This window comes from Tauraco erythrolophus, chromosome Z, assembly GCF_009769465.1.
Source record: "Tauraco erythrolophus isolate bTauEry1 chromosome Z, bTauEry1.pri, whole genome shotgun sequence".
NCBI lineage: Eukaryota > Metazoa > Chordata > Aves > Musophagiformes > Musophagidae > Tauraco > Tauraco erythrolophus.
Window position 1 is genome coordinate 13,367,950 of NC_141496.1, and position 27,055 is coordinate 13,395,004.

General features: G+C 39.9%; 2 protein-coding genes across 2 annotated transcripts in view; both read right to left on the reverse strand.

The window, feature by feature from the left end:
• The window catches only part of MTMR12 (myotubularin related protein 12), a 34,216-nt gene extending 29,629 nt beyond the window's left edge, over window positions 1-4,587 (reverse strand). The window contains exon 1 of the mRNA XM_086628879.1: window positions 4,525-4,587. Coding sequence (XP_086485005.1) covers window positions 4,525-4,584 — 60 coding nt within the window. The 5' untranslated portion in view covers window positions 4,585-4,587. The remainder of the gene's footprint in view (window positions 1-4,524) is intronic.
• A 9,696-nt stretch (window positions 4,588-14,283) lies between these two features.
• The window catches only part of ZFR (zinc finger RNA binding protein), a 68,675-nt gene continuing 55,903 nt past the window's right edge, over window positions 14,284-27,055 (reverse strand). Inside the window, 5 exon segments of the mRNA XM_086630091.1 lie at window positions 14,284-17,463; window positions 18,242-18,339; window positions 18,451-18,562; window positions 21,386-21,481; window positions 22,302-22,399. Of these exon segments, the coding sequence (XP_086486217.1) occupies window positions 17,284-17,463; window positions 18,242-18,339; window positions 18,451-18,562; window positions 21,386-21,481; window positions 22,302-22,399 (584 nt within the window). The 3' untranslated portion in view covers window positions 14,284-17,283.

Consider the following 27,055-nt stretch of genomic DNA (forward strand, 5'->3'; position numbering starts at 1 on the left):
TTGCTCATTACTCTCAGCAGAGAGACCATGCATACAGTCTGCTGCTGCAAACTATATTGCTGTAAACACTGAACCTACATTACCCCACAGTAATGCTTCCATTTATCCATAGCTGGATATTGGTGCGAGAAGTAACTCCAACGATGGAAAAGAAGATTTTCAGTAAACATACTAGGAAAAACACTGAATCTTACACGAAGGAACCAGTTACACTTCCAGCATTTCAAGAGCACTGGCTGAAACATAGGTTCTTTCAAGGCTGGTAGCAAATAGTAGTGCTATGAGAACACAGGCTACTTTAATATTATTATATGGTTTTCCTATAGTAATCTCTCCACAGGAAAGCTCTACACCATGGTGGGGCTTGCTGTGAATGTCCATTTTTTCTTATTTACTTTTACTTCACTAGAAGACTAACGAAGGGCTGAGAGAGCTTTCTTAACTATACATTTATCTTTACCAGTTGTAAAACAAACTGTATACTGAAATATTTGCAAGCTAGTTGTGGTGCTCCAACAAGTGAGTACAGTATTTCTGAGTAAAACACATCAAACTTGTGTCTAATAGTTCCACTGGAACGTCATGCAAAAGAGGAAATACCTGTGCACATGCTTAGCATGTACTTTGCATTCAGAAATGAACCACAATACATACTTGGTATTTTCTGAAAGACAACTTCTTGGTCAAACGAGCCTATTCCCGTGTTGTATGCCATACAATCCAGAAGAGATACTACACTCTAATAACAGTGCTGAAAATAATCTCTAAATGCTTGTTTTCCTTCCTTTCACAGCTCCATTATCCAATAGCCTATTAGGTCATAGCGCATGTTTTCCATGTCCTTTTCATCTTTTATCCTTTCCTCTTTCCTTACATTGTCCTGTCCATCTCCTCTGACTTCAACACTCAGCTTCCCCCACGTCAGCCCAGAACCCAGCTGCCCACTTCGGTAACTCCTATTCCTTACGCTACCCTTCAATTCCATCACTCCAATTTAGAAGGAGTGCCATACTACTTTAAAAGCGACAACTGCAGAACACACAGTTCTGTACCAAGACTTAGAAGCAGCAAGTATTCACAGTGGTTACGAGCTAATAATAACGCACAATTTGAGAGACAAAGCACAAGAGGTACGAAAGTTACCCTCACAACTCCGCAGCCTGAGGTGTACTCCAGATTTCAGGGACAAGCAGGATGAAACAGAACAAACTCTTTCGAAGTTTAAGGGCTAACTAATATCCTATAGGAACTAACATGAAGGATTTAACTTTTAAGAATGCATGTCCAAAAAGTAACATTAAGCTTCAAATCAAGTTTAATATCTATATTTTTACTGAAATTAAAATTTTAAAGGAAAATATGATCCAGCTTGTTTGCCTTGCAAACACTTTCAGTTTTGAAATATTAGAAATCATGAAGTAATTCACTGGTTCTTGTTTCTACGTCTCCACAGGCAAATATTCCTAGTCTATGATCAGACATGTCAAAACATTGACTTTATACCCTAGTGTTCACCCAACTTCCTGCATGGTAGCCAAGTCTGTCCTGAGGGGAAGTGTGTCATTAATATCAACATCCTACGGTCTCGCTCTCAACAGACCATTGATTGATCTGTGGTTCCATATAGCACAGCATAACTAGGTTATATTTAGTCAGATGTTAAAAACACTGCTTTTCCAGACGTTCTGGAGTTTCACAGCGGAAATCACTTCTGTTCCGTTAATAAACAGCATTTTCTGTTCACTCCTTACTTCCATCTTGCCATATACTAACATGAATAGGGTTCCTGTTTCTTCTCATATCCAAACAAACAACTCCTAAAAGCAGTTTAAAGCTAAATTCATTTTCTTTTTCCGAACATTATCTAGTGTGTCCCTCAGGTATCTGAAGACAGACTAAATAAGCTGGGCCTAGAACATAACTCAGCTCTGCCTGTTGTATATTCTTATTGTAGGGCTCCCCTACACTAGAAGCAGCAGTTTAAGGTCTCAAACAATTTTCCAGACAAACAAGGACAAGTCCAGAGAATCTGGAGGTTGCAAGCAAGGAGGGACTATAGCATAACGTTACTGTATTGCTCCGTATTGCATAGCTGTTGACCAAAAGTCTTGCTGCAAGTCAGACGTATAAACAGATTCAAGGCAAGGCTTTGTCAGTTCACCAAGTCCACCATGAACTGAAAAGCTATCTAGATGTAACCTCAAGCTCATTAAGTCCTTGAACTGCTGTTTCCCATCTTTCAACAGGGTCAACCAGAGGAAGCATCGCCCTGAACACACCTGTTGCCTGTACTCTACTCTTCCCCAAGCATCTGGCAGTTACACTATCTCGACAAAGGGAAAGTTCCCAGTTGGCCAAACTACGCTCCACATAAGAGGAGTTAAGTATTTCCACTGTTCTATCGGTGTAGTCTCAAATACACTCAACTACATGAAAGTTAACTTGTACAGGAAACTTGTGTTCAGAAAGTCATTTTTCTCAGGCACATACAGAATACAGTTCCTTGAGAGATGCCCACTTCTGCTTATTTTAGGATATCTATCAACATGCTTTTTCCAGATCCTCAAATAAGCCTCACAGGTTTCAGTATATACCTAAAGTTTTATTTTTAATCCTCATAAAACCCACCAAAGTCTTCAGCTTCCTGTGTAACCACTCCATTAAGGCAGTCACAGGCTGTCAAAAAGAAAGCAATACCCAAAAGAGCGAAGAGTTAAACTTGCTTTACTTGCTACTGGCATCAGACCTCAGTTTCACTTGGCTTTTAAGGTGCAAAAGAGACACCAATTCTATGGCAGAAGTCAGGTACGTATTTCACAGCTGCTGCTGCAAGAGCCCACAAAATTCTTAAATTTAAGTGCATAAAAGCGATGGTTAAAGCAGCATGAGTACATAAAGAGCAAATGACTGCAAGCTCCAGTACATCAGGGTATTTCATTAAGAGCTTCATCTTCCAATATTAAATACTTTCATTATTCTTTCTGCAGCCATCAGAATCGTATCGGAAGAGTTACATTACTGTAGTTGATTACAATCAAGTTAAAGTACTCTTTATTATTTGGTATCTTACCGCACTACATATATCTGACTTGTACCTTTTCCCACTGGGCATTTTTTCCAGCAAGTTTTAATCATTCAGCATGCTCATTTAAATGGTTAAATGGACTTACTGAAAGTAAGTCCAACAAGTTAAGTTCTCACCTTCGCAAAACTCAGTTCCTTGAACACACACTTTTTTTGGGTATATTTGTACAATGTACTTTCCTGAGGTGAAAGGCTGACTTCACACAGAGATATATTTGCTGATTCCAGAAACATTTGTACCTGTCATTTACATCCATTTTTACTGGGAAATACAAGGAAGATAGAACGGTTTCAAAGTAAACTGATGAAACTACAAGTCATCAGGGCTGAACAACGTATAAAAACAGAGTTGCTACCACAAAATAGGGACATAAGTTTTAAACAGCACAGCTGACTTAAGATGTAGTAACTCTGCACTGTAATTTCAGATCCAGCGAAAAATAAAATCAGCAGATTCTCCAAGGTCCTATCAGTGACAAACACTGTACTAATTAACGAGATGGACAAAAATGTCTTTCCTAAGAAGCTCTCAAGAGAGCTGAACAGTTAAGAACCACCAGCTCGATGCAGATTACAAAGAACTATGGGATGGAAAAAATCAACTCCACAAATAGCTAGTTTTCACGAAGATTGGTCTTCCTAGAAATCAGCTGTTTACCAGGAATAAGGACGAAGGAATATTGAGTAACAATTCTGATCTAACACTATCTCTAACAACATTACTTCAGTAAATCGAGCTCCAAAGCCACTTAAATCAAACTGCCAACGTAAGTCTCAACAAATCAGTGAAAGGGCAACGGGAAGAACAGTATGAAGGATATGCACGGACAAGAGTCCAACGTCGAGCTGTTCAGGAGAGAGCGCCAGGGCTTTACAGAGACAGAACTGAAAACACGGCGTTTACGAAGCCGGGGCACGAATCGGGAGCGATGTGAGAGGACTTTGGGAAAGTCCCACCTTGCAAGCCGAGGAGTCACAATGACAGCCCGTCATCTGGGCGCTGCTTACAGAACCAACTCGAGCGAAGCGCCGAAAAACGACCCGCTCAAGAGTGACCAGCCAACCACGTTTGCTAAGCTCTCTCGAGAAGCAACAAGCGAGACGCTCCCCCTCGGTCTCGGGCGAGCGCCTCGGCGGCTCCAGACACGCCATCCCTCCGAACGGCGCTCGCTCCAGCCCTGCTCCAGCGGCGCCGCGAACCTCCTCGCGACGCCCCGCGGGAAACTCCCGCTGCGAAACCCGGGAGCGGGGCGAGGGGAACGGCAGCACGGGAGGCGCCGGCACGGCTCCCCCTCCTCCGCCCGCCCGGCGTGCCCCGACGAGACCCCCGCACCTCCCGCGGCCCCTTCCCTCGCGGCGCTCCCTCGGCAGCCCCCGCAGCGGCCGCCGCCGCCCTCTCCCTCCCACAGGGCGCCGCGCCCGCCCCGCTTGGCCCCGCACCTCCGGGCTGATGTAGGACACGAAGGAGGGCTTCGCCGCTTTGGCCCCGCTGCCCAACATGGCTCCGGCCGCCCGCCGTCTGCAGCCCGCGGCGGCACGGGCCGGCGGCAGCACCGCTTCCCAGGGCTCCTCGACGGGGCCGCGGTGGAGGGGAGCCCGCGGCGGCACCGACGCCGGCGCGGGCTCCAGCATCCGGCTCACGTAATTGATCCCGCCCATGCCAGCCCCCAGCCTGCCCGCCCCGCCGCCGGCCATTTCTAGGGCACCACCTCCCCGCCGCGCCCTTCCTCACTGGGCGCAGCCGCTGCCAGTCACAAGCTCGCCCTCCTCCTATTGGCAGCGGGGGATGGCGCCTGGAGACGGCGGGGCGGTGGCCAGGGGCGGTGGCGGCGAACCGGGGCGCGGCCTGGTCGCGGGGGGGCGCTGTTCCCGCCGCCCCCGCGGAAGGGAAGGGGCGGGACGCCCGGCCCGGGCGCGGAGCCGCCGGCGCTGGCGCGGAGCGGCCGCCGCAGGCCTGGCAGCGGTGCCCCGCGGCACCGGGTGCTGGAGGCAGCCTGTGCCTGTGTCCGTGCCCGTGCCGGCAATGAGCACTCGCTTTTCGGCGCTTCGTACCCGCGCAGGGCGGCGGCAGCGCATGAGCGGCGGCGGGGGTGCAGCCACGTCCTTGGGATTCTCCCGGCGGGTATCCCCGCCACTCTGCAGGCCGCCGGCTGCCCGTGTGTGAGCAGCCTCCTTTGGCGTGTGATGCACGGCTCGAGCTAACTGGTTTCCCGCTGATTTTTTTTTTTTCATTTCAGGGTAACCATGTGGTTTTTGCATCGCTGGGAAGAGTGCCCGCTCTTGCCAGTTCTTTGGTCGAGTTGTCCAAAAATTTGTTTAAACCATCCGTCACACTGTTTCTTACTCAGCTGCAAAATGCCCACGTTGTATCCGTGCTCATGCGTAAGAAAACTCAGTATTACATAAAATGTAAACAGAGCACTGAGATGCTGAGTTTTACTTAGAGCAGGAGAAGTGGAAGGAAAATGACAGAAAACAGGCTCTCCATTAAAATAATCATCTAAAGCCCCTCTGATTTTTAACAAGATTTTTAGCAATCCTCTAAAACGTGACTGCTGATACACCTCGAGAAGTCCTCTGCCCAATGTCTATTAAAGTGTCACAGCTGTGGCCTCCCTGGAATGTCGTCTTTGGACACTGTATAATCAGAGCTGTAAATAAACACCAGGTTTACCAGGTACCTAGGTTACCTTTAGAAGCTTAACTTCTATGTGGACATAGAACAATGCAAATATTGTGAACTGCCTGTGGCAATGCAGCAGGACTACCCAGCAATTTAAATGACGAATGGTAGCCCAGGTAACAATTTGCATACAGAGTAGACTGTATGGAAATAGTTTTACAAAAATAAAACATGCTTTACAAACTCTAATAGACCGCAGGACATGAAAATCAGTAGCTCCTCCAAATATTAATGATAAGCACTTTTCATATCACTCGCCCTCTTTTTGTTGTAATACTTTATTTACCTTGCTGCAAACCCAGACCTAGGAAAACCAAAGGAGAAAGAAAAAGAGATACACGGAGTCATAAGGCAGCATTTGTAAAAACAAAATGGAGTGACTGTTTTAATTCAGAAATAAATTAATTTCCCTATTTTCTGTCTCAAACTCGAGGAACAAGAAGTCTTTTGGATTTAATCACCTTCTGCCTGAAAAAAAGACAACTCGGAGATTAGGTTTCGCTAGCAGTTTTACAACAAAGGCTATTCTGGTGTGGGATCCCACGCAGAAGAGCTCTGACGTTTCACTCCTCAGCTGCTTCCACAACATTCCTTTACATTGCATCTGACCTCAGCTGCGTAAGTCAAAAGCAAGCCTGTGAGATTACTCTGGTGTAAATCTAGGGTGAGGGGAAAATTGGAACAGCACCTCCATGTTCCCTAGTGCATTGATATACGCAAAGAGAATAGCACTATTAAAAAAAAAAAAAAAAAGAAAACAACAAAAAAACCCCAACAAACCAAAACAAAACCTCTTTTAAAGCATCTGAATTTACAATAGCAACAGCAGGGTTACCTCCAAGCACGCCCTGAAGTTTACAGCAGACTGAGGCAAAAGCAGCTACTTACTGACATAGCACACAGCAGAGAGGAAGGGATGCTTTGACACCAGGTCAGAGTCTTAACTCTGATGGGAAGTGCAAAAGGAACTTTAATTCCCACATGGCACATGAGAATTCATTCTTCAACATCTAATCAAAAAAAGCCCTACGTCCCCAAAATTGGAATGTAATCACTCTTCTGCAGCAGCAAAATATCCACACAGTCCTGTGTCCTGCCTCTGGTAATGAACAGCGAGTGCTTCTTCCTGAAGTTTGCTCCCCAGGCTGCCAAATGTGCCGAGCTCTCTCTCTTTTCCCCAGAAAGACCTCTGTACAGTTTTCTTCCTGCCTCTTTTAAAACGTTCAGTGCCTGTGAGGAGTACCCACAAAAGCCAACTTCAGCCTGGCCACCTAATCTCCGTAGGCCACTCCTGCAGACAGTAGAGGGAAAGTGGCTCCTTCTGAAGGTAACGGGGGTAACCAAATCAACTCCTTGTTTAGAAACAGCCTCAAGAGGCTGCCCGGTGCTCAGGGCACCTCAGAAATCAGCTTGGCCAGGCCAAAGTTGGCTTTTCTGAGTGTCCCCCTTCCCCACCTTGTCTTTACACTCTCTGTAGTCACCTAATCGTCTCATTTTTATGTTATTTTCATGTGCTCCCTCTCTCCAGCATTTTTAGTCTCTAATGTTTTTCTGAATCACCCCCTTCCTGTGAGGAAATAAGATGGTTCGGTGTTGTATCATTTGGGATTGTTCTCATCACTAATGAAGACTTTTTAAAAAATAGTTTCTGCAACAAATTGAACTTCCTGGGATATTAGCAGGATCTATCTTTCCGTGCTACTGCTAAATGAGAAGTCTTGTCTCGTGCTGCCACTGACTTTTTGTCCATTAAAAAAAAAAGGAGGGGAGCTTATAAAATCATGTCATTTAGTTTTGTTCAATTTTAGATGTATGTCAACGATAATCATGCAAATGTAAAAGAACAAAACTTTTTAAAAGTAAAGTTCTAGTTTGTCGTGGGTGAAGAACATATGGCATTTCACTGCCCCCATTTTATCCTGATATTTTTCATTGTTTCTAAAAATATAATCACGGTATTTACCTTTAAAGCTGTCTGTGGGAGGGAAACTCACAGACTAGCTTGGCTCTTCCCATGAACAGAGATTGCTTTGTTTAAAAAACTTACATGCCATTAATTTGAGTAATTCTTTGGGCTGAATTCTCAGCTGTGCCCTGGCTCAGTGGGAACAGCTGACGGAATGGAGACACGAAGGAGCTGTTTGCAGCTTTCCTATCAGTTTTCTTTCAGGGATCCTCTTAACTACAAGTTATACCTCGTGTTTTCCTTTGTGGCAGTCCTTCTCGTCAGGATTGCTTTGGTTCTGGGAAATAAGTAGCCTGGATAAGGCATTATCCTAGGCAACATCTTGAGTGCAGTTGGCAAAGATCACTGAATATGTCTTTATACCACATTTCAGCTTTTCTGAGCCTGGGGCTTTGTAACCCTTGGTGCCTTGGGGAGTCCCATGTGTGCTCGGATGGGCAGGGGTGCCCGTCGCCGTGTGTTGTGGGTGCTTTGACGTAGTTTGGGTAGGTGTAACAAATTAAGTGTCAAAAGCCATTCCTGAGCATTGAGCAAACTTGCATGACTACATCTGTATTTCTACTTCCTATTTCCTCATTTTGAAGAAAATAAAGGGAGGTTTTTGCCCTGCCATAGACCTGCAAAAGCATAGACGTGTGCAGAGCTGCTATTTCAGAGTGGTAAATCACTGTCAAGACTCTGGTGCTGTGCCCCCTGACTTTGACCTCACACCATGGTTGGATCCGGGTCTGGATTAGTAATTGCACTTCCAATGGTGACATGGGTAAAGATTTTGAAGTAGCAGCTGGAAAAAGAATCCCACAAAGTTCACATTTGCCGAGGCTTCCTGATGATTTTTTTTGTTGTTGTTTTTTCTCTTTTTTAAATCAAGAAAAGCTACCTGGGTAGAATCTGAAGATTTTTCTTGCTTTAAGCTTGCCTGGGAATTACTAGAACAATTGCTTCCAGGTGTAGGAATCTGGATATTTCTATAGTATATGCATAATTAGTCAGACACTTCCCAGAGCCTCACAGATGGCTATGCATGCTCAGGAGGTAGCAGGTGTCCCAAAAGCGTTGGATTTACTCCAAGTACACAGATTTCGGCCATGCGTGCTGCATCTGATACTGCCTACTGGTATTGTTCAATTAAATAACTTAGTTTAGGGCTTCTTATATTAAACAGTACGAGACCACATTAAAGCAGCTGTAATCAGTATGCAAGAAATGTAGAAGACTTAAGACGAAGCTGTAAGTCAGATTACTGGAAACTATCAAAGAAAAAATCGGAAATGAGCAATGTACTGTGATGTCCTTTGGGGAAAGGTCAGCAAATCAGTCTGCCTATAAAGAACCAGCAGCTATCTCTGCTTTACACAGATAATCTCCTGGTAAAAGTCATACGTTTGCTTTATGCAAAGTAAGACAATTCTATACAAACAAGAAGATAAAAGAAGGGGTCTAATCAAAGATGATGCTTTTAGTACTGGATTCACGTCGACATTTTCATCTGCAGGTACCTTCTGGTGTCTTTTGGGAGTTAGTTTCCAAACTTGGTTCAGATTTCATCATTTGCAGTGAACATCAATGTAACATTTAGAGCTGTGGAATATAACCATTTGTTTTCATTCTCATTTCCTAAGTATACGGTCAGAGATTGTGTAATGCTGTTCTCCATGAATTCTTTATCTTTTATCTTTGTTGCCGTGCTCTTTCTTTACTGACTATATTGGGTGTTTCAATTTTTTGACCAAAGTTTTCTATTCATTGTTGTGAGAACCTGTTTTCCTTTGAGAGGGTTGTGCAAACCTCCCCCAGTGAAGGGAAAGCAGCTTTCCTCAGCTGAAACCTCCTGCACCATCCTGTGTCTCAGTCCTGGGACATGGTGTACCCAGTTCCTCCCTGAAGGTGGTTGAAGAGATGCATTTTACTTCTCAAGTAAAGCCATCTGGGAGGTCCCATGTGGCCAGTTCATGACTCAGATGGCAAACAGCAGTTCCTTCAGCCGTAGCAATTCAGACCACTGCAATTTTGTGTCCATCCCCTAATTACTGAATGTTTTTGTTTTACGAGGGCCTTTCAGAACTAATGAGCAAACTGCAATTTGAAGTCTTGGTCAAGTGATAATCTAGATATTAAAAGGCTGTGGAGAAGGACCCCAGGGACATCCCACCACTGACCAGGAAGGTTCATCTGCCACTTGGGGCACGTAGTGCCAAAACATGAATGCAGAAGAGTGCAAGACTAAATTAACATGTACATAATGAAGAGTAGGATGGAGGCGTTAACTGCTGAGAACATACCCTGGACCTGAGTGTTTAGTCATAGAGATGCAGCTGGGAATTACATGTTTTAAACTCAAGGATGGAAAACAAAGTATTGCTATGAGAGCTGTGAAAATTGAGGGAACAAAGCACCTCACATCTAATAGCAAAACCCCCTCCTTTTCTTAGCTACAAATGGGAGAAAAGGAAGTAAGTAACTAGTAACTCTACTCACCCAAGGAAGCATGGGTATCAGAAACAAGAACACAGGAGCTGGGGAAGTTCCCCACCTTTTTTTAGCTCTCTTGAAAGCAAACACAATTACTTGTTCATGGGCACACACAGACTTGTTTTTTATGTGGTGAACCTCTTCCTTTTATTCTCCAACAGGCTGTGAATTCAAATTACTTCAGGCTGGAGACTGCTTCTCTTTAACAATACTCCAAAGGTGAGCCAAAGCCCATCCGTTTGTGGCATTCCTCCATCAGGAGAAAGCCTATGCCACCGCTGGATGTGAGGCAGAGTTACTTAAATCAGGGCTCAGGTCTCACCCTCAGTTCTTCTCAACCTGCAGTCCAAAGGGAGGAGCTAAGGATCATGAGCTCTTAGAAAACATCAAAGAGCTTCAATTGACTCTTCTGTCTTGGAATGAACTCCAGAAAAGAAAAGGGCAACATTCAGCTCCCAATTTGGATGACAGTCCCTGAGCTGGGTGATGGAAAAGGCTGCCAAGGGGTCCTTGCTAGAGTTACTCATAGGCCCCAAGTCTTTCTGCCCAAGTAACTTCTACAAACACAATGCAGATGAAAAGTCCTTGGGGAAGCTTTCCATATCCATGACCAGCTGGGGATCTGGTCCATCTACTTAAATAGCCGTTCCTTGTGGGTCTCTTCCTACTGGCCATCTGGACTCCTGCTCTGGCAGAAGAGAAGCCAGTGAGAACCATCCAGCATCCGAGACACAGGGTAAAGGACCAGCAGGCTCCAGCGTATCCATAGGGAGAAATACTTTGTATTAGGCGTAGGCAGTAGCCTCGTCTCTTTGTGAAGTATACATGAAGACTTGATGCTTTTGCTAGCGGCATCCTGGTTTTGCTCTTCTTTCCTTTAGCAGTGAAAACTGTATCTAGGACGACTGAAGTAAAACATGTGCTTGTTTTACTTTGCCTACCAGGCCCTTCACACACTCTTGGCTTTGATTTCCTAATGAAAAATGCATGTGTGTCACTAATCACGGATGTTGGGTATTGACAGAAGCCATCCAGCTAAATGCTCATGCTGCTGTCCCCAGCTCCCATGCAGCTGCTGTAACTAACTTTTCCAGCCCAGATAATTTAAGAAACAGGCACAAACCTACCCCTTAAGGAAAGCAACGCTCATCAGCAGAAATTAATGGTAAAACACAAACGTGGTCTAGAAGCTGCCTCTAGCTTCCCATTTTTGTCCCTGAGTCCAAAAAGACATTTGTCTAAGCAAGGTGAACCTTTATTTGGCCAAGACAAACAAATCTTTGAAGCAGCAAACTTTGTAGAAGCAGCACATCTTGTAAAAGAAATCTCATAAAACTGTATATTCTTCCCTGTTAGCAACTGTCTTTGATTTGCTAGAGCATTTTTCTCCAGAATTGCGGTGGTTTTCAGCTCTAAGCCTTTGGAAAGTTTTTTGACCAGACTTTCTAGAATTAAAACATACACTGATGTCTGCTCGGGAATTCAGCACGCCTAAATGACGGATGAGTATTCGGAAACATTTGTCTCGGGGACTTCAGAACTCACCTGCGCTTCCAGAACTCTAGAAGGTTTTTCCAAGGAAATAAGTTATTTTAAATCTTCTATTCTTTTCTGACGCATGGGTGACATTTGTAGAGGGACTGTTCCTCAGGGAGAATATGTAAACCAGCAGAGGGTCGGTGGAAGATTCTTGTGTGGACTTTGTTCCAAACCCATGGCTTTCAGGTCTGTTTTCTCTCACTCTGCTTCAATGCTCCTCGGGAAACACTTCAGCCCTGGCTCTTCCTGTAATAGGAGCTCTGAATTGTCACACAGCTTGTAAATTGGCACATCTTATGCTGGAGAACATGCTGGGGACATTAGTTAAAGAATCCAGAGTCCTGGTTTATGATTTACCACTGCCATGTGAGGAATGCTTATCCTGAATCTATCGCCCTGAAGTCACCCCTGGCAGCAGCTGCAAGAAGTTTCTTAAGAAATGGATGCAAGAAAGCAAAAATGCACACAGTCTCCTCACACAAGAATCGTATCTGAAATGTCCCTTTCCTCCTTTTTCAGTGATTTGCCAGATCACTCTTCTGACACACACTTTGTCAAGTCTTCCTTTATAAATTCTCTCAGGTTACCTTTTTCAGCAGAAATCTTTATCTGGGAGAAGTTCTATAGCTCATTTCTTCTTTGCAGTGCCCCAGTGACTCTGGGCAAATGTAATCTCTCTTCCTCCTTCTCCTACGCCTACGCTGAAATATTTCTTTACCCTCAAAATTATTTACTTCTAATTTATTTATGAGATAGTCCTGATTGTGTTTCTGACCACTGCTGTCTTCTTATGCACTAGAAGAAATTTTATATTGGATTTTGCTGCCATGGCAACTTTGCTGCATTTTTTTTTTTTTAATTTATTTTTAAATTCTTTAAAAATGCGTTCTTTGGCAATAGAGAGGAAAGCTGGAGTAGCGGAAACATCAGAGTTTTCGCTTTGTGCTTGTGACAGCAAGGTGAAAATTAACTCTGCCTTTCCAAATGGAGGCTGCTGCTAATGACACAGCGCGCTCTGCTGTCAGAGCACACAGAGACCTTTCAAGCATTAGTCCAGCTGAGCCTGTTGCTTTACTGCGTAACACTGCTTTTCTGGGGTTTTTTTTGGGCTGTGCAGCATTTTGTTTTCCAAGTGTTTGGAGAAGTGTGCTCACACACTCCCCAGCACTCTCCTCTTAGTTCACATGGAAGGCAGCAAGGCATGGACACTAGACGCACAATTTTGTTTGTGAAGTAGGACAGATGCATGAAAGGTCAGTCCCTTCTCTTCATCTTTCCCTTCACTTTTCCTCTCAGCCCACTGTGAGAGTGACATTTCATGTGACATTTATTAACACCTGGCCTGAGCCGTTTCAGTCTCAGCCTCCACAATCACCTGGCATTTCTTTTATCTTTTTGCAAAGCACTGCAGTTGCTGCACAGGTGGCAAATCATGTACTGGATTAGGTCTCTCTGCATGAAATAAAAGCCTTTCACTTCATTTTCCCACTCTATTTTTGTAGTTTGAGGTTGACTTTTATGACTTGAAGTAACTTTTCTTTCATTTTTAATTTAGCTTTGATCTGTAATGGCCTTCCTCATTTCTTCAGTTTTATTAATCAGTTCTGTTCTTTTTTTCTGATACCATTTTTCTTTTTTTTTTCCCCCCTTTCTTTTCTCTTCTCAAAGTCATAATTCACTTGAAGACTACTCTTGTCATTGGAAAAGGCAGCTGTTGAGGTGATTGACTCTCAAACAGCAAAAAAGCTAGGAAGAATAGACATTTTCCTGCTAAAATGTGTGTGCCCTTGGCTCTGTAGAAGACCACCAAAAGGATAACGAACTTGGGACAGGACACATTGTCGGAAAAAATATCACCCCGGAGTCTTCTCTTCTCCTAAGGCATACTGAGGTATCCATACAGGGCTGACAGGTATGGGGCCCAGACCTCTGAGAAACCTGTCCCCTCTGGAGCAGCACCTACCCCAGGAGCATGTAAAATGCAGTAAACCCTTGTAATCAGGCACCTTCATCTCTCCGATATTGTTCTGACATGCACTGTTAGCAGTGCAGCTCAGCTTACTGTCTTAGTAAGAAAACAGTAACTTGTATAACCAGCAAATTACTGACAAATTTAAATGTAAGCTGGAAGTTAAGTCTGTGATAAGGCTGTCTTACATATTCTGGACAGAAGTTCCTAATCATATATACAATTAATAATGTACATAATTAATAATAAAACATGATGCAGCATGCAAAAAAGGAAAGAAAAAAGCTTATGTAAGGGCAAGGTTTGAGATTCTTATGTAGAAATAAGCGCCTTTTTGTCTCTCTTTTGAAGTTAAACTAACATTTTACTGTAGGAAAAGCGATTTATTTTCCCTTTGTCAGCTATTCTGTTCTGCAATCTTAGAGTTTTAAATATAGGAAGCTTCAAAAATCTGTAAGAGGTTTCTTGATGCCATTCTGTGTTTCTTTGGATTTAGGATATCAACCTGAAATAGGATGGATGTAGAATATATGTGAAAGTATTTAAGATAGGTTGAGCCTCTAATTTTTAATGAAGAAATTAGACAGTGGGTGAATACTTAACAGACTAACAATCAGTAGATATTCAATCAGCAACAAGCATGTTAAATATACATACAAATTGTTGTAGGAATATTTAAAATTAATTCCAGCTCTCAGAAATTTGCTAGGTACAACAATTTTAAGTACTATTAAATCACTTCTGAGTAGCTAAACAGGTCTAAAAATAGAAGCAGCAAATGAGCTCATCACATTCAACAGCTCTCCAAGATTAACAGTTCATCTATAATTTCCTAATAGGGCAAGAAGTTGATGACTACATCCAACAGACTTTAATTTCTAGCAATATACCTCTATACAGGAATCCATGTGAAACCACATTGCCCACAGACAGAACACAAACTAGGCAGACGAGTCAAAGTTTGAAAAAGCTTCAGAACAGAACAGCTCACATTTTCACAAACTGTTCCTCTAAGGTGAGCACTGCGGGGAAAATTCTTGCCACGTACATTTCTCTCTCTTTTGTGTATGATGACTATGGTGCCTGTGATTTTAAGATTTAACACACAGCATTGCTGAATAAAAAAGCCAAACACTGCTTATTAGTAAACCGCTAGCATTGCCAAAACTTAGGATATTAAAATGATTACTTGTTCGTAAATTGATTACTTGGTCTTGGTTTTGTCTTCCTAAGTGCACCGGGTAATACTTAAAGTCAAAGATAGCTCTGTACTTTTAAAACCTTGTTTTTCCGTGGGGCTTAGATTAACAAGAGTCAGAAGATATCTAAAAGAGCCCATTAAAAGGGGCAGGAAAACCAGAAACAAACTTCAAATTCACTTGTCACCACACAGCGCAAAAATCATGGTCACAGCTTCATATTTAATGTGGAATCACTTTAAGTATACAATATTTCAAAAGATCCAGAAACTGGTTAAGAGTTAAAAGCCAGTAGAACAAAAATACAGGAAATCCAAAACACACCTTTGACCTTTTCAATCCTAAATTTTAGGGTCACATGCCTGAATAGACAAGTTTGCTTTATGAGGAAAGAAACTTTGGTATGGAGTTGAACTAGCCACATGAATAGCACCTGTAGCTTTCAAAATAAATAGCAATGGCTAACTAGACACCATGGCAGCAAAATATCCTCTTAAAAAAAGACTAAGAACAAGCACATGCTTCGAGCTATGCATCCAAGCTGGACAACAGAAACTAGTGTAATCTTTTTTAAAGTAGCTTTAAAGCATTTCTGCTTCCTGTATTTCTGATGCTGAAACCAGTAAGACATCTTTCCTATGATGAGAAAGCTTTTCTTTGATTTACTAACCACTAATAATCACTGCCTTAAAAAGTGCACTCTGATGCTTGAAGAACACTGTATTAAATCTTTTTTTTAAAGTCTTTAGACTCTTTGTTTTTCTAAATTCTGTATTTTTATTCCATAGGCCCATGCTGTTAGAAGCAGGTTGCACACAGAAACATCCCCAAACTCCAAAAGTTATGTTTTTAAAAGGTCAAAGATAAATTTGACCTCAAAATGGAACAGAAGTTTTTTTTAACAAACAGTACCTGAAACAACAAATGATCTGTGTAATGTGTGATACTCTCCTACAGCCATTGATAATGTAGTTACCGGAATGTTAAGTCTATGTTAAATCTGTGTTTCATGGTTTTGCAATAAAGCATAATACACATTGACTTCTGTTTCCAGTGTATAATGCATTTTAGTAATTTAATAAATTTTAGTTTTTATTTGTGTATTCCACTGTAGTGCTGTGACAACAAATCACACCTGTGTACCAGAGCATACATCAACAGTATGATGTAACTTTACTTACACCACTGCTATATTTAGCTTTTTGAAAGAGACATAAGCATACACTATGGCCACATCAAATAATTTTCTGGGTTTTTTCTTTGAGAACCTTCACTTTTTCAGTAATACTTCACTTTCAAAATTTGAATTATTGAAAAAAAATCACAAAGTTTATACAGGAATAGCTATAAGGAATAACCTCACAGGCACTGTTATGACAAACATTTATTTTAAGGGCTGAGAGGCATTCATATCGTATGGACAAAGCTGACTGGAAAGAATGACTAACTTTGTCTAAATGGGAAATGCCCTCTTTTGCTTGTATGTTGAGAAAAGAAATTCAGAAAGTTATTTTTTGGCCTTGCTATGTCACAAAGTCAGTCATACAAAGACCTATACATTTAACCTAAAATGATAGTTTCAAAAGCCCTTCTATTAGAAACAAAAACATCATGCAAAATTTTGATCAATTATGCAGCTGCTTTAGAACTGTTGCAAGACCATACTGTATATATTAGCTTTTATACTGCTAACGCACAACTAACAGCAAACTTGATTAGATTAACACAAATTTGTCTTAATTACACCGTTATATCACACTAAGGAGACGAATGCCACAAGATTGGCAAAAACATTAATTCTGAGCACTCGAATGGCAGGATAATTATGTGTTGTAACCCCTTCACATTTAGAAAAAAACATAATCCTGCAGTCTCACTTTACATAAAAAGTTCTGTAAAATATTAATTGGGAGGGGAACAGTTCATACTATCTAACACAAAGTAACTTATACAACTAGTGTCAAAGGCAAACAAAAAACCTTCTAAATCAAAAGTCAAAATACACATAGCAACAGAAGCACAAATGTTGCATTAAATACAGTCAAGAAGACAACGCACTTGTTAATAAAAAAGACCAAACAAAAGAAGTTACTGAAGTTAGCAACACATTTAAAGAAAATGCAATGAGAGAAAACTATTTTTTCTTATGACAACAGTTTCCATTTGCAGTCTTTCCATCCATAATTTGTCTGGTACAGTACATCCATTAAAATATTCAGAATCTCACAGAAGAGCTAGGTTGTTCTCTTCCAAATCTAATCCCCAACTTGGTTTTGGATGTTTTAAACAGACATTATTATGAACGAAGTAAAAGCAAGGCAACAAATGGACTTTTAATCACCTTCAATCTTAGCATGGATTACAAACATTTTTAAAAGTTATCGTAATCTTTTTTGTCTTTTTTCCCCTCTGCTTCAAATCCATCAACCCCATCACTGTCCCTTCTCCTTTTACGATTATTATGGATGTTGAAGCGTTGATTCATCTGTGGTAACGGATCCATTCCTAAAACTTTGTGTATTTGACGGAAAGCAAGGAGTCTCAGTGCAAACTAGAAAAAGGGTAAAAATAAGATACTTCTGTTAGAAACATACCAATTCTGAGTATTTTGTCAAACAATTAACGAAGAACATCAGTGGTGTACGATGTTACCTCCTCTTCCTTTCTATTCTATTCTTATTCCTTCCACTTCTATTTTGCTCTCATTATCCCCTCTTCCTTTCCCCAACAAAGTCAACACAATAAAATACATATGTTACATTTGCTGCTTCTGTACGAAGTACATCACCATAGCTTAAAAACAAAGTACATGTGTTTTATTTAGCTGCTGGGCTTGCACTGCAGCAGCCAAGGTTTGTCACCTTTTCCATTATGTGTTAGCAATTTTTAGCAAAAAAATCAAATGAAGAGTTAGGGGTAGTAATCTCTTAAGCTACAAGCGTGAATGGTCGGTAATGTAAATGGGTGTAATAAATATTAAAAATCAAATTTACACAGATTTATGTATGAAATATTAAATGCCCGTGTGACTTTAAATCTGATAACATACTGCTGTAGAGTTAACACCTTTACAGATATATATAGATGGGAGTGCTTCAAACTTTTTGGGAAGGTATGTTAATTTTCGTGCAAAAATGAGCACTATTGTACATCCTCTGTTGTGACATGTTCATTGCCTAGCTTGAGACGGAAAAGATTGGACTGTGTTCTAAGAAAGGAAAATTCATGTCCACTACATAGCTCCATTTAAAAAAACCCACAAACCAAAACAAAAACCACCTCAAAAGCCAGCCATAAAGCTTATTTACTTCACACATACGTATCCTTACCTGTGCACTCGAAGTAATATCCTCTCGTTGCTGATCGGTCATTACAGCAAGTGTATCAAAAGGATCTTTTTCACAAGGGTCCAGAAGGCCAGGACCACCTACAATGGTTAGGCTAATTAGTAGCACATCTCCACCTTATTTCAACCAAGACTACAGATTCCACCTTAGTTAAGCATAAAGTACACAGACACTGATCAAATGTGACTTGCCTTTAAGGATGATTCCTGAAGATATACACTCAAAAACTCTTCTCAGTGCATCCCCAGGACTCTGTGGTCCAGTAGCACTGCTAATTGCTTTTTCGACAAGCAACTCCATAGCCTAGACAAAGAATAAGAAAATCCAGCCAACTTAGATTAAAACAGAAAAAAGCTGCTACTGTTGTTCAATACAGAACTTTTGAATCTGGAATTCTGAAGAACATTACACATCACAGAGGACTTTCAGTTAAAATGGAAAAAAAAATAAGGTATTTTATAAAGATGAATAAAAAGAAAGCTGCTGCAAGATTAATACTGAGTATTGATACTGATATCCTTCTCCTCAACCCAAGCTGCACGAAAGTTTTGTAGAAATTTATACAGTAGTAGCCTACATATGCAGGTAGACAACTTGTCCGGTTCACAGTAAGTTTTCTCCTGGATACAGGGTAACATTGCCTCAGATGTTAAACAAGTGTACAATAGTCTAGATGATAAAACACATTTTCTAAAATTTATACATTATTTGATATTAGTTAAAATGGTTTAAATTATTAGCTGTTCTTTAAATAGTTTTTTCTGTGAGTATTTCCATTGTTTACTTTTATTAGACACTATTTTTCCCCAGAAAAACCTATAAAAGATAGTTGCAAAAGCAAAGAAGAGCTTTCTTTATTTTTTTTTTTCAGCATTAAATGAATGTTTCAATACTATTTCTTTGGCAAGTTTAATTCTAAAACCATGTGTCTCTCTTGGTTTTGGGGGGGGTTTGGTTTTTGGTCCTCCCTCTACCCACCGAGTTTACATGTTTTCAAATGTTGCCTTTTATTTTTACTTTCCAGAAGTAAATGCCTATTCTGACACATGCAAGTAACTAAAGGGAGTGTGGATTACAATCCTTCACTAAGGGTGCCCATTCCTTTCTATTTTAGCTCCATTTAACTGACAAATTTCAATTCTTGAGCCTGGTATTTTCATACTCCCACTGTATCACTAAGGATTTAGCAACAGTAATGTGGTTGTTTTCAAGTATGAAGCAAAATACAGCACGAAACAAAAAAAGCAGATCATGTTTTTGCATTTATTCAAGTCTAGTTCTTTTGGATCCTCATACAATACACTAAAGTCTACAACATGATCCTGGGAAAACGTGAATTATGATGCCCTGATGTTTATGTGCACAGAAGGCTGGATTTCAAGTTTGAAAAATCAACCTTGAAAAATAGTTCCTTCTAGCTTGTAGGAACTTGAAAAAATTACTCTCATTTAGATTTTATTTTTAGGTATATAAAGAGGGTGCTACTAATGTCCATTATTTAGGCTTCTTAATATCTTCTATTTTTACAACTACTCAGGTTCTTTTTGAAAAGCTCTGGCATCTCTTTGGTTTATAACAGGCTTCCAGTATACAGGTTAGGAGAAGTTCTGTATCCAGAAAAATATATTTATTCAATCTATGAAATTCCGTCTGTGACTGGCAGAAATTGCATACATTTAAAATCACCATTTTTGTTCTGTAATTGTTTTTATCCGTAAGACTTTGCCAACAGGCCAAAAGAACAGCTGACTACAGAGACTTGAGTGTTGATCCATGTCACTGACAGTGCGTCAGGTTCCAGAAGCAAATCAGGAATCACTTTTGGAGAGAACTGAGACACAGCTAGGCCTGATATACTGCTTCGTACCTCTCTTCCCTTCTGGATGTGCCTTAGAACAGATAATGTGAGAAATAAAAAGCAACATTCCGTGTTCTTCATCTATGTGCCTGCTCTGTGTTGCAATAGTTCTAAGGATGCTTTTCTAAACATATGCCAGGGTTTATTATTTGGCAACTCAGTATTATAGTGGTATTAAGAGGGCACTTACATACTTCTTAGCTTCTTTTAAGCTATATTTGTACAGTGTATCTTCCATGAAATGTAGGCACAGAAACTGGCACTACTTTTTTTTTTTTACTTTAAAAATTTAAAACCCAGAAATAACTGCTCCACATTTTTTCCAGAAGTAATAAATATTATCAGAAGTAATTTAATAAAATTGTCTGCAAGCTTAGTACAGTTGTAAAATATTTCTCGTGGAAATAATGCCAGTTGCTCAAACTGTCTTGACAATGTTAGCGCTCTTCCTGCCAAAACTGAAAAGGAAGCAGCACAGTGCAACTGGATTTGGTCTGTGAAACAAAACAGTCAGAGCTAAGTTTGCTTCCACACAATCCATGTTTCAGAGATTTTGTTTCAGAGTAACTTTGTCCAGTCCACAGACTGAACACCTGGTAATATCTGGAGCACAAGCTGCACTCCTAGAGAGCGTCACTTAAGATAGTCCATGCGAAAGGAATGCTCCAAGAACGCTTGGCTGCAAGAAATAAGAGGTAACCCAGTACAACCTGGAGATTTAAGTGACACTGATTAAAACGCTAATGGTGACACATCCACAGACCTTACTGAAATACTGTGGTATTTTGTCTCGCGGAAGGGACGTATTAATGATCACAGGAATCACTGTGATTTTTAATTTCAAGTAGCCTTTCTGTTATCACAGAGCTATCTGGGCCCAGCTGACATTATTTTAAATACGTTTCAGAAAACTCCAAGCAATTCAGAGTAGGTGGTTAGAAAAAAATAGATACTTTTATACAGAGCAAAGGAAAAAAAATGCTAAAATCTAGAATAAGAACGCTACCCACAAAGAATAAAAAAGAACAAGAAAATTCCTTTTGGGAAAAAAAAAAAAAGAAATCCCAGCTCCGAATATCAAAACCTCAGAAAACTAAATTTTTAGAGGGAATACAGATTATTTGTTGGGAAAAAACCTCAAAAAACCCAAGCAAAACCCTATATAATTAACTGAAAAAGTCTACACAAAAACTGTAGTAAAACTTCCCTATGTTTTACGTGCAGTACCATGTGTATTAAAAAGACACATTCAAAAGAACGCTACTCACCCAGCTTGGAAAATCAGACCAAGTTGGGACCCGCTGACAGAGGTCACGAAGAATACGTATGATAATCACACAGGACTGCAGACCATTAGCTCTAGCCTTGAGAGCAATACAAAATCAAATTAATTAATCCCAGCACCTACAGCAAACAGGACTTGTTGAAAGACTAAAACACCACTGTTCAATGGAAGCTCAGACACAAGATTGAAACACATCATTCTACAACTTCATTCCATGAGCTGCCATTTACAGCAGTATTTTATACAGGGTTAGTAATTTAAGATGGTAGAAGTCAAAGTGCACAGGTTATACAAGAACAACATTTCTTGATCCCCTGTACACTTTGACCTATGTTCACTTGTAACAATAAATACAGTACCTTTCTGTATTAGAAATAAAAAGGATAAAGTAAAGATCTAAGAAACAGGTATAGAGACTGAAAGGTCAAGGGAATCTGTTTGGTTTCTTTATCGTGCCTTTGCCAGAAGGCAAAGTCACTAAACCAAACAGTTGCTTCTCACCTTTCATTCCCTACACTTAATGCACTTAAAGAAATAGGAAAAAAAGTCTTAAATCTAAACACAAAGCTTTAAACACATACTCCATTATTTAAAGCAAAGTTACTCTGCAGCCTTATGGAATATATAACAAATATACAACATATGATCACCCCAAGCGAGTCAAGCTTTCAACATCGCCTTCTCAATGACCAGAAAAAAAAAATCATGTCAAATGAGCAACAACTGCATAAAGCAGTTCCTCCATACTCAACCTTCTACATTTAAATTTAGGGACCAGAAAAATATTAAGTGTTATTAGATGAACAACGCTGAGTGTTTTCACACAATTAAACATTTATATTGCAACTGAACTAATCTCTCATAAGGCTACAAGAAGAAAGTAAAATGATGTTCCGAACCTGGAACCACTTAGCGTGGCGTAGAGCAGCCAGAGCGTCAAGGCATTTTTGCCTGTCCAAGACGTCCGGTGGGTCTTTCACCATACCCGAGGTTACATCTAAAATGGATTGAATTGGCAAAATGCAGTGAGGAATGGGTGTTTGACCAGGTGAGCAAGACACTTCCTTAAAGTAGCTTCAATGTCACACATGCCATTTAAAGTTTAAACCCTTGAACAACCAATGTAAATGTTCAATAAAAGCCATTCAATTAGGATCAGGGCATCAACCCAGTATGAAGATCAAGAGCATATTTCACTTTAGCTCTGAGGTTATTTTCAAATGCGTTGCAGATCATGCAACGCGTAGTACTTCTTTATTTAAGCTAACACTGGAAAAACATATATCCCCTAAAATTAGATACTGAAGGAAGGATGGTTGGACACAGTGCACCAGCACAGAGAACACAAGACAGAAGGAACACAAAAATCCACTTTAACCAAGTAGAAACATTCAAACTTAAGTTTCTCATAAATTTTAACAGTCATGTGTTATTTGGGACCTATTCTTCAAAAGAAAAGCTAAGTGTAGCAAATCTTAAAGGCACTCAATGTTTAGTAATGACGTTATTTGTCTCATATCTTAAACTTGAAATTATTTTGCTTTAAACATCTGACTAAAGGATTGTGAAATATTCTTCAATATTGCAGAGTTCCATTATTTTCTAGTACCCTCTCTCTCAACTCTTAAGGAAATTCCCTACGAAATTCTTAAGAATTCCTCAGTCCATAATACATGTGCTCCAATATCACTTACGATGTAAGGAAGCATCTGAAAAGGGACTGCGTTACTTAAGATTCAGCAGGAAAAAGAAAAGCAAGAAATAGTTTAAAAAACAAAGCAGAATGTCTGAAAGATAAAGAAAATACAGTAGATCTCGTATATTTAAATGTTCAGAAAAGGATTTGATTACCAAGCTGATTGCTTTGTTACCAAAAAGGAAGAGACTGCAGGCCCTTTTGGAAGTGGTTTCATCAATGAAACTAGAACCACTGAATAATGTGAAGTGGCACCCTCAGGTTACTTAAAAATTGCACAGATATAATGCAGTGATCAGCTTTGAAAGCTCTTTGTTTTACTAATTATGAAAATGGATATTGTGACTAGTAACAGAGTATACTGATAGCGTAACTGGTGATACACCAGATAAGATGATATAAAAAGTCCTCACTCAATAGCACCCATCTCACAAGAGCTGGCTGTATGGAACACTAGTTTACTCCAGCAAGATACAAATTTAGGTAAATCAGATAATAAAATTTAAAAATCACAGAGAGAGACTCATGAAACATGCCTGCAAGGAGAACCTTTTAAAGATGTAGCAGAAATACAGCTCTGAAACCACCTATTTTACACAAATGTAAAATAGATAGTAGGATACTTTACTATACAGAGAGCTAAAAAGCCATGAATGAACATGGTGGTAGAACTTTGCAATATAATAACTAATCTGAAGTACTACGTCCAGATATGAGCATTTTTTATAGCATAGTCCCATTGCTCTGCACAGAGCTAAAAGGGGGAGGATTTCAAAATACGAATGAAGCTGAGAAGAACATAGGTATCTTCTCACACAGATATTCAAACTTATGGACTATATGTTAAAGTGGAAAGATGAAAATCTGCACTAACAAGGCATTTAGAGAGCAAATGAAGACACTTAAAGAGGTATCTCCTTTAAAACAAAACAAAACCAAACCAAAAAGCCCCCAAAACTATACCAGAGAGGTGTCAGGTTAAGGACACTGATGAAACGAGTACAACCTGGATATAAGAGACAACAAGTACATTTAGAGAAAACCCACAGCAGGAAAAAAGTGGCAAAGAAAGATTGGGAAATTAAAAGCAAAAATGTGGGTTGTTGGGCCTAGTAGCCTAATCAGTCAATTATTTACATTCTTCTAAAACTAGTATGCAAAGAGGTGACACTGTGCAAACTTTTAGCACAGTAATTCAGTACAGAATTTTAAACTCCAATTACTTCTAGATCTGGAAAACTTTTGGAAAATAATTTTACTAAAGAATTACAGTTTAAGTGCATAGAAGAGAATCTTACTCAGTGCTGGAAATACCAATCTAGAATGTGCTACTAATAGATATCATATGAATACCCTTGAAACTTAAAAAGACTTTGAAAGTCAGAAGTTGCCAAGGCACCTAATGCACTGAGAATACATTGACTGAAACAACATATCAAGGAAACTCTTGTAATATTTAATCTGTGGATTTTTGCATCTGTTTCACATTTCAGGATTAACCCCTTAAAGACTACTTAACTAAATTCAGATGCCTAACCTACCACCCTGTTAAGCTAAGAGAAAAAACTGAATTGATTTATAAAACAGAGGCACAAATTCTTACCCTACACAACTTAATTTATTACTACCCTAAATATAAGGGGTTAATCTTCAAGTTAGACATGCTGTGTCCACACTACCTCTTTGTTAAAAGTTAACAGGTATATCAATTTTGGTAAGTTTTATTATAGGAAATACGTTTTACCCAGTCAACTATTTCAAGACTAGTGTGAACACTGCTTAATTCTAGGAGAGAGACAAAGACGAAAAGAAAAAAAAAACAAACCACAAAGTAACAATAGATGCTAGGACTATGCATCCAAACCCCCTCCTTTGTAAAGCATGGCAGGTGTGACACTGAGCTTTAGAAAACCTTGGTCAAAAATCCTTCCGATGTCTTGGCAGCAACCCCTGACAGGAATCAAGTCCCTCTGCTAGAAGGCTTTGGACCGGGGCTGTTAGCTAAGGATGAAAAAGACACACGCGCACACGTATCTGCGTTGGTAATCACGTACACTTTGTTTGCTGAAGGAGCGATCCCACAGCAGGGGTTAGAGCACTTTGAACGTATCAGATTCGGTCAACTGTCAAACGCACAACACTGCACGAAACAGTAGCTATGCGGTTAACAATTTTATTCCACAGTATTTTTTTTTAGCCTGTTATGACATAACGGGATTATTACACATCCAACATGATTCTACTCCACGTGCAAGTCTCAGTCTCATGTTTACTCAAACTGGTTCTTCCGGTAAAGCCTTCCTTATCACCTGAACTAGCTCCCCAAGCGGGCTAAAAAAAAAAAATGAAAACTTTAAACCATTTTAAGACACAGAGCATGAGAAGCTGCAGTAAGAAAAAAAACAAACACATACTGTTACTCTGCAGCAAATAAGCAGCAGTCTTCGTAATAAGGCCTTCTTTGTTGCAATAATTTGCAACTCAGTCTTCTGTTTGCTCTAGTTTCAAAAGTGAACTTTTCTGCACATCCATTTTATACTGCTCAGTGTCTTGAAGAGAAATCTGACTTGATTTTGCTTGCCTAGAGGCAGTACTGCATTCAGCAGTAAATAAACTCACAATGATAATTTTAACTCCAGTGTGGGTCAGACAAAAATACAGATTTGTTTCCTTCAGGTGGCATAAATTAAGGGATTGATGACAGTAATTTGAAATTGATTTAATTTTTAGTCCATATCACAGAATCTTAGGCGAGAAACCATTGAATTGAAATTGAGTATTGTGGCAGGAATCAATACTGTGCTTTCGCACAGTACATTAAGAAATAAATATGGTGTTCAAGGTTAACTTCATTTAATGGTTTATCTAATTTAATAATTGGATTTTTCAATTTAAATTATTCTTTATAAACTTAAATAATATGTGAAGTCTGATTCAGCACAGACAAATCAAGAGTCTTGTTACACTTAGATTGCCAAAACCAAGTAAATTTGGTTGTATGTGACAGTACATGTACAAAGTCTTTACAGCTAGGAATAGTACGCACATCTTAAAAATCATGTACAAAGCACTCTTAAAGACTCTTCAGAAGTCATCCAAACCAGAGAATGCACCTTGAAACTTTTCTTTCTGATTATGGAGGACGACTTTGTTAACACAGCTTGCTTACAATGCACTAGTCACAGCTACAGGACATTTACTAATGCAATATAAAAACCTCAAGTATTTTAGAGGACATGTAATGATGAGATGAAATAAAAAAACCTCTGTGGTTTATATAAATACGTATATACACAAGCACATGTATACATACACACATACAATTTTTTTCAACCTGCATATGAGAACAGTTAAGATAGCCTCAGATTTCCTATTTGTATATTCACTGTCAAACACCAGAACCCTATTTGCCATGATCTCTTTCAACTATGAAAACACAGGATTAAAAGGAAACAAAAGTTAATTTTATCTGACCCATAAACAAAAAGAACCAATGTACTGCAGACATTAATCATGCTTGTTGGCTTAAAAGCTTTTGGAGCTTTGAAAGTGTTACAGAACAGACCCTAAAGCAACACTGCTGGCACCAGAGAAACTGCGGACTTTAGAAATGTAAAATGATTTACAAGATCCACCTTCTGCTTCAGCTCAACGACAAAGCCATTTCTTATTGTACTAGTCTGGGTTTGCCAGCTGGATAGAAGAACTGATTGTAATACCAGGAGCCTAAATATACTCAAAAAGCACTCCAGACCAAAAAGCAACCTCAGAGAGCTGGAAAAAATCGCATTGTCTTTTAAAGTTAGAAGCACTGTTACCATCAAAAGTATTATACAAGTCCATTTTAAGTTGCACTGCTACTTAAAGTGTAAGTGATGGTAATATTGGTCAAGTTTAAACCCAAAAACCTACGATTTGATTTTCTAAAACCATACAGTCTTTCTGTTAGGGCATGGC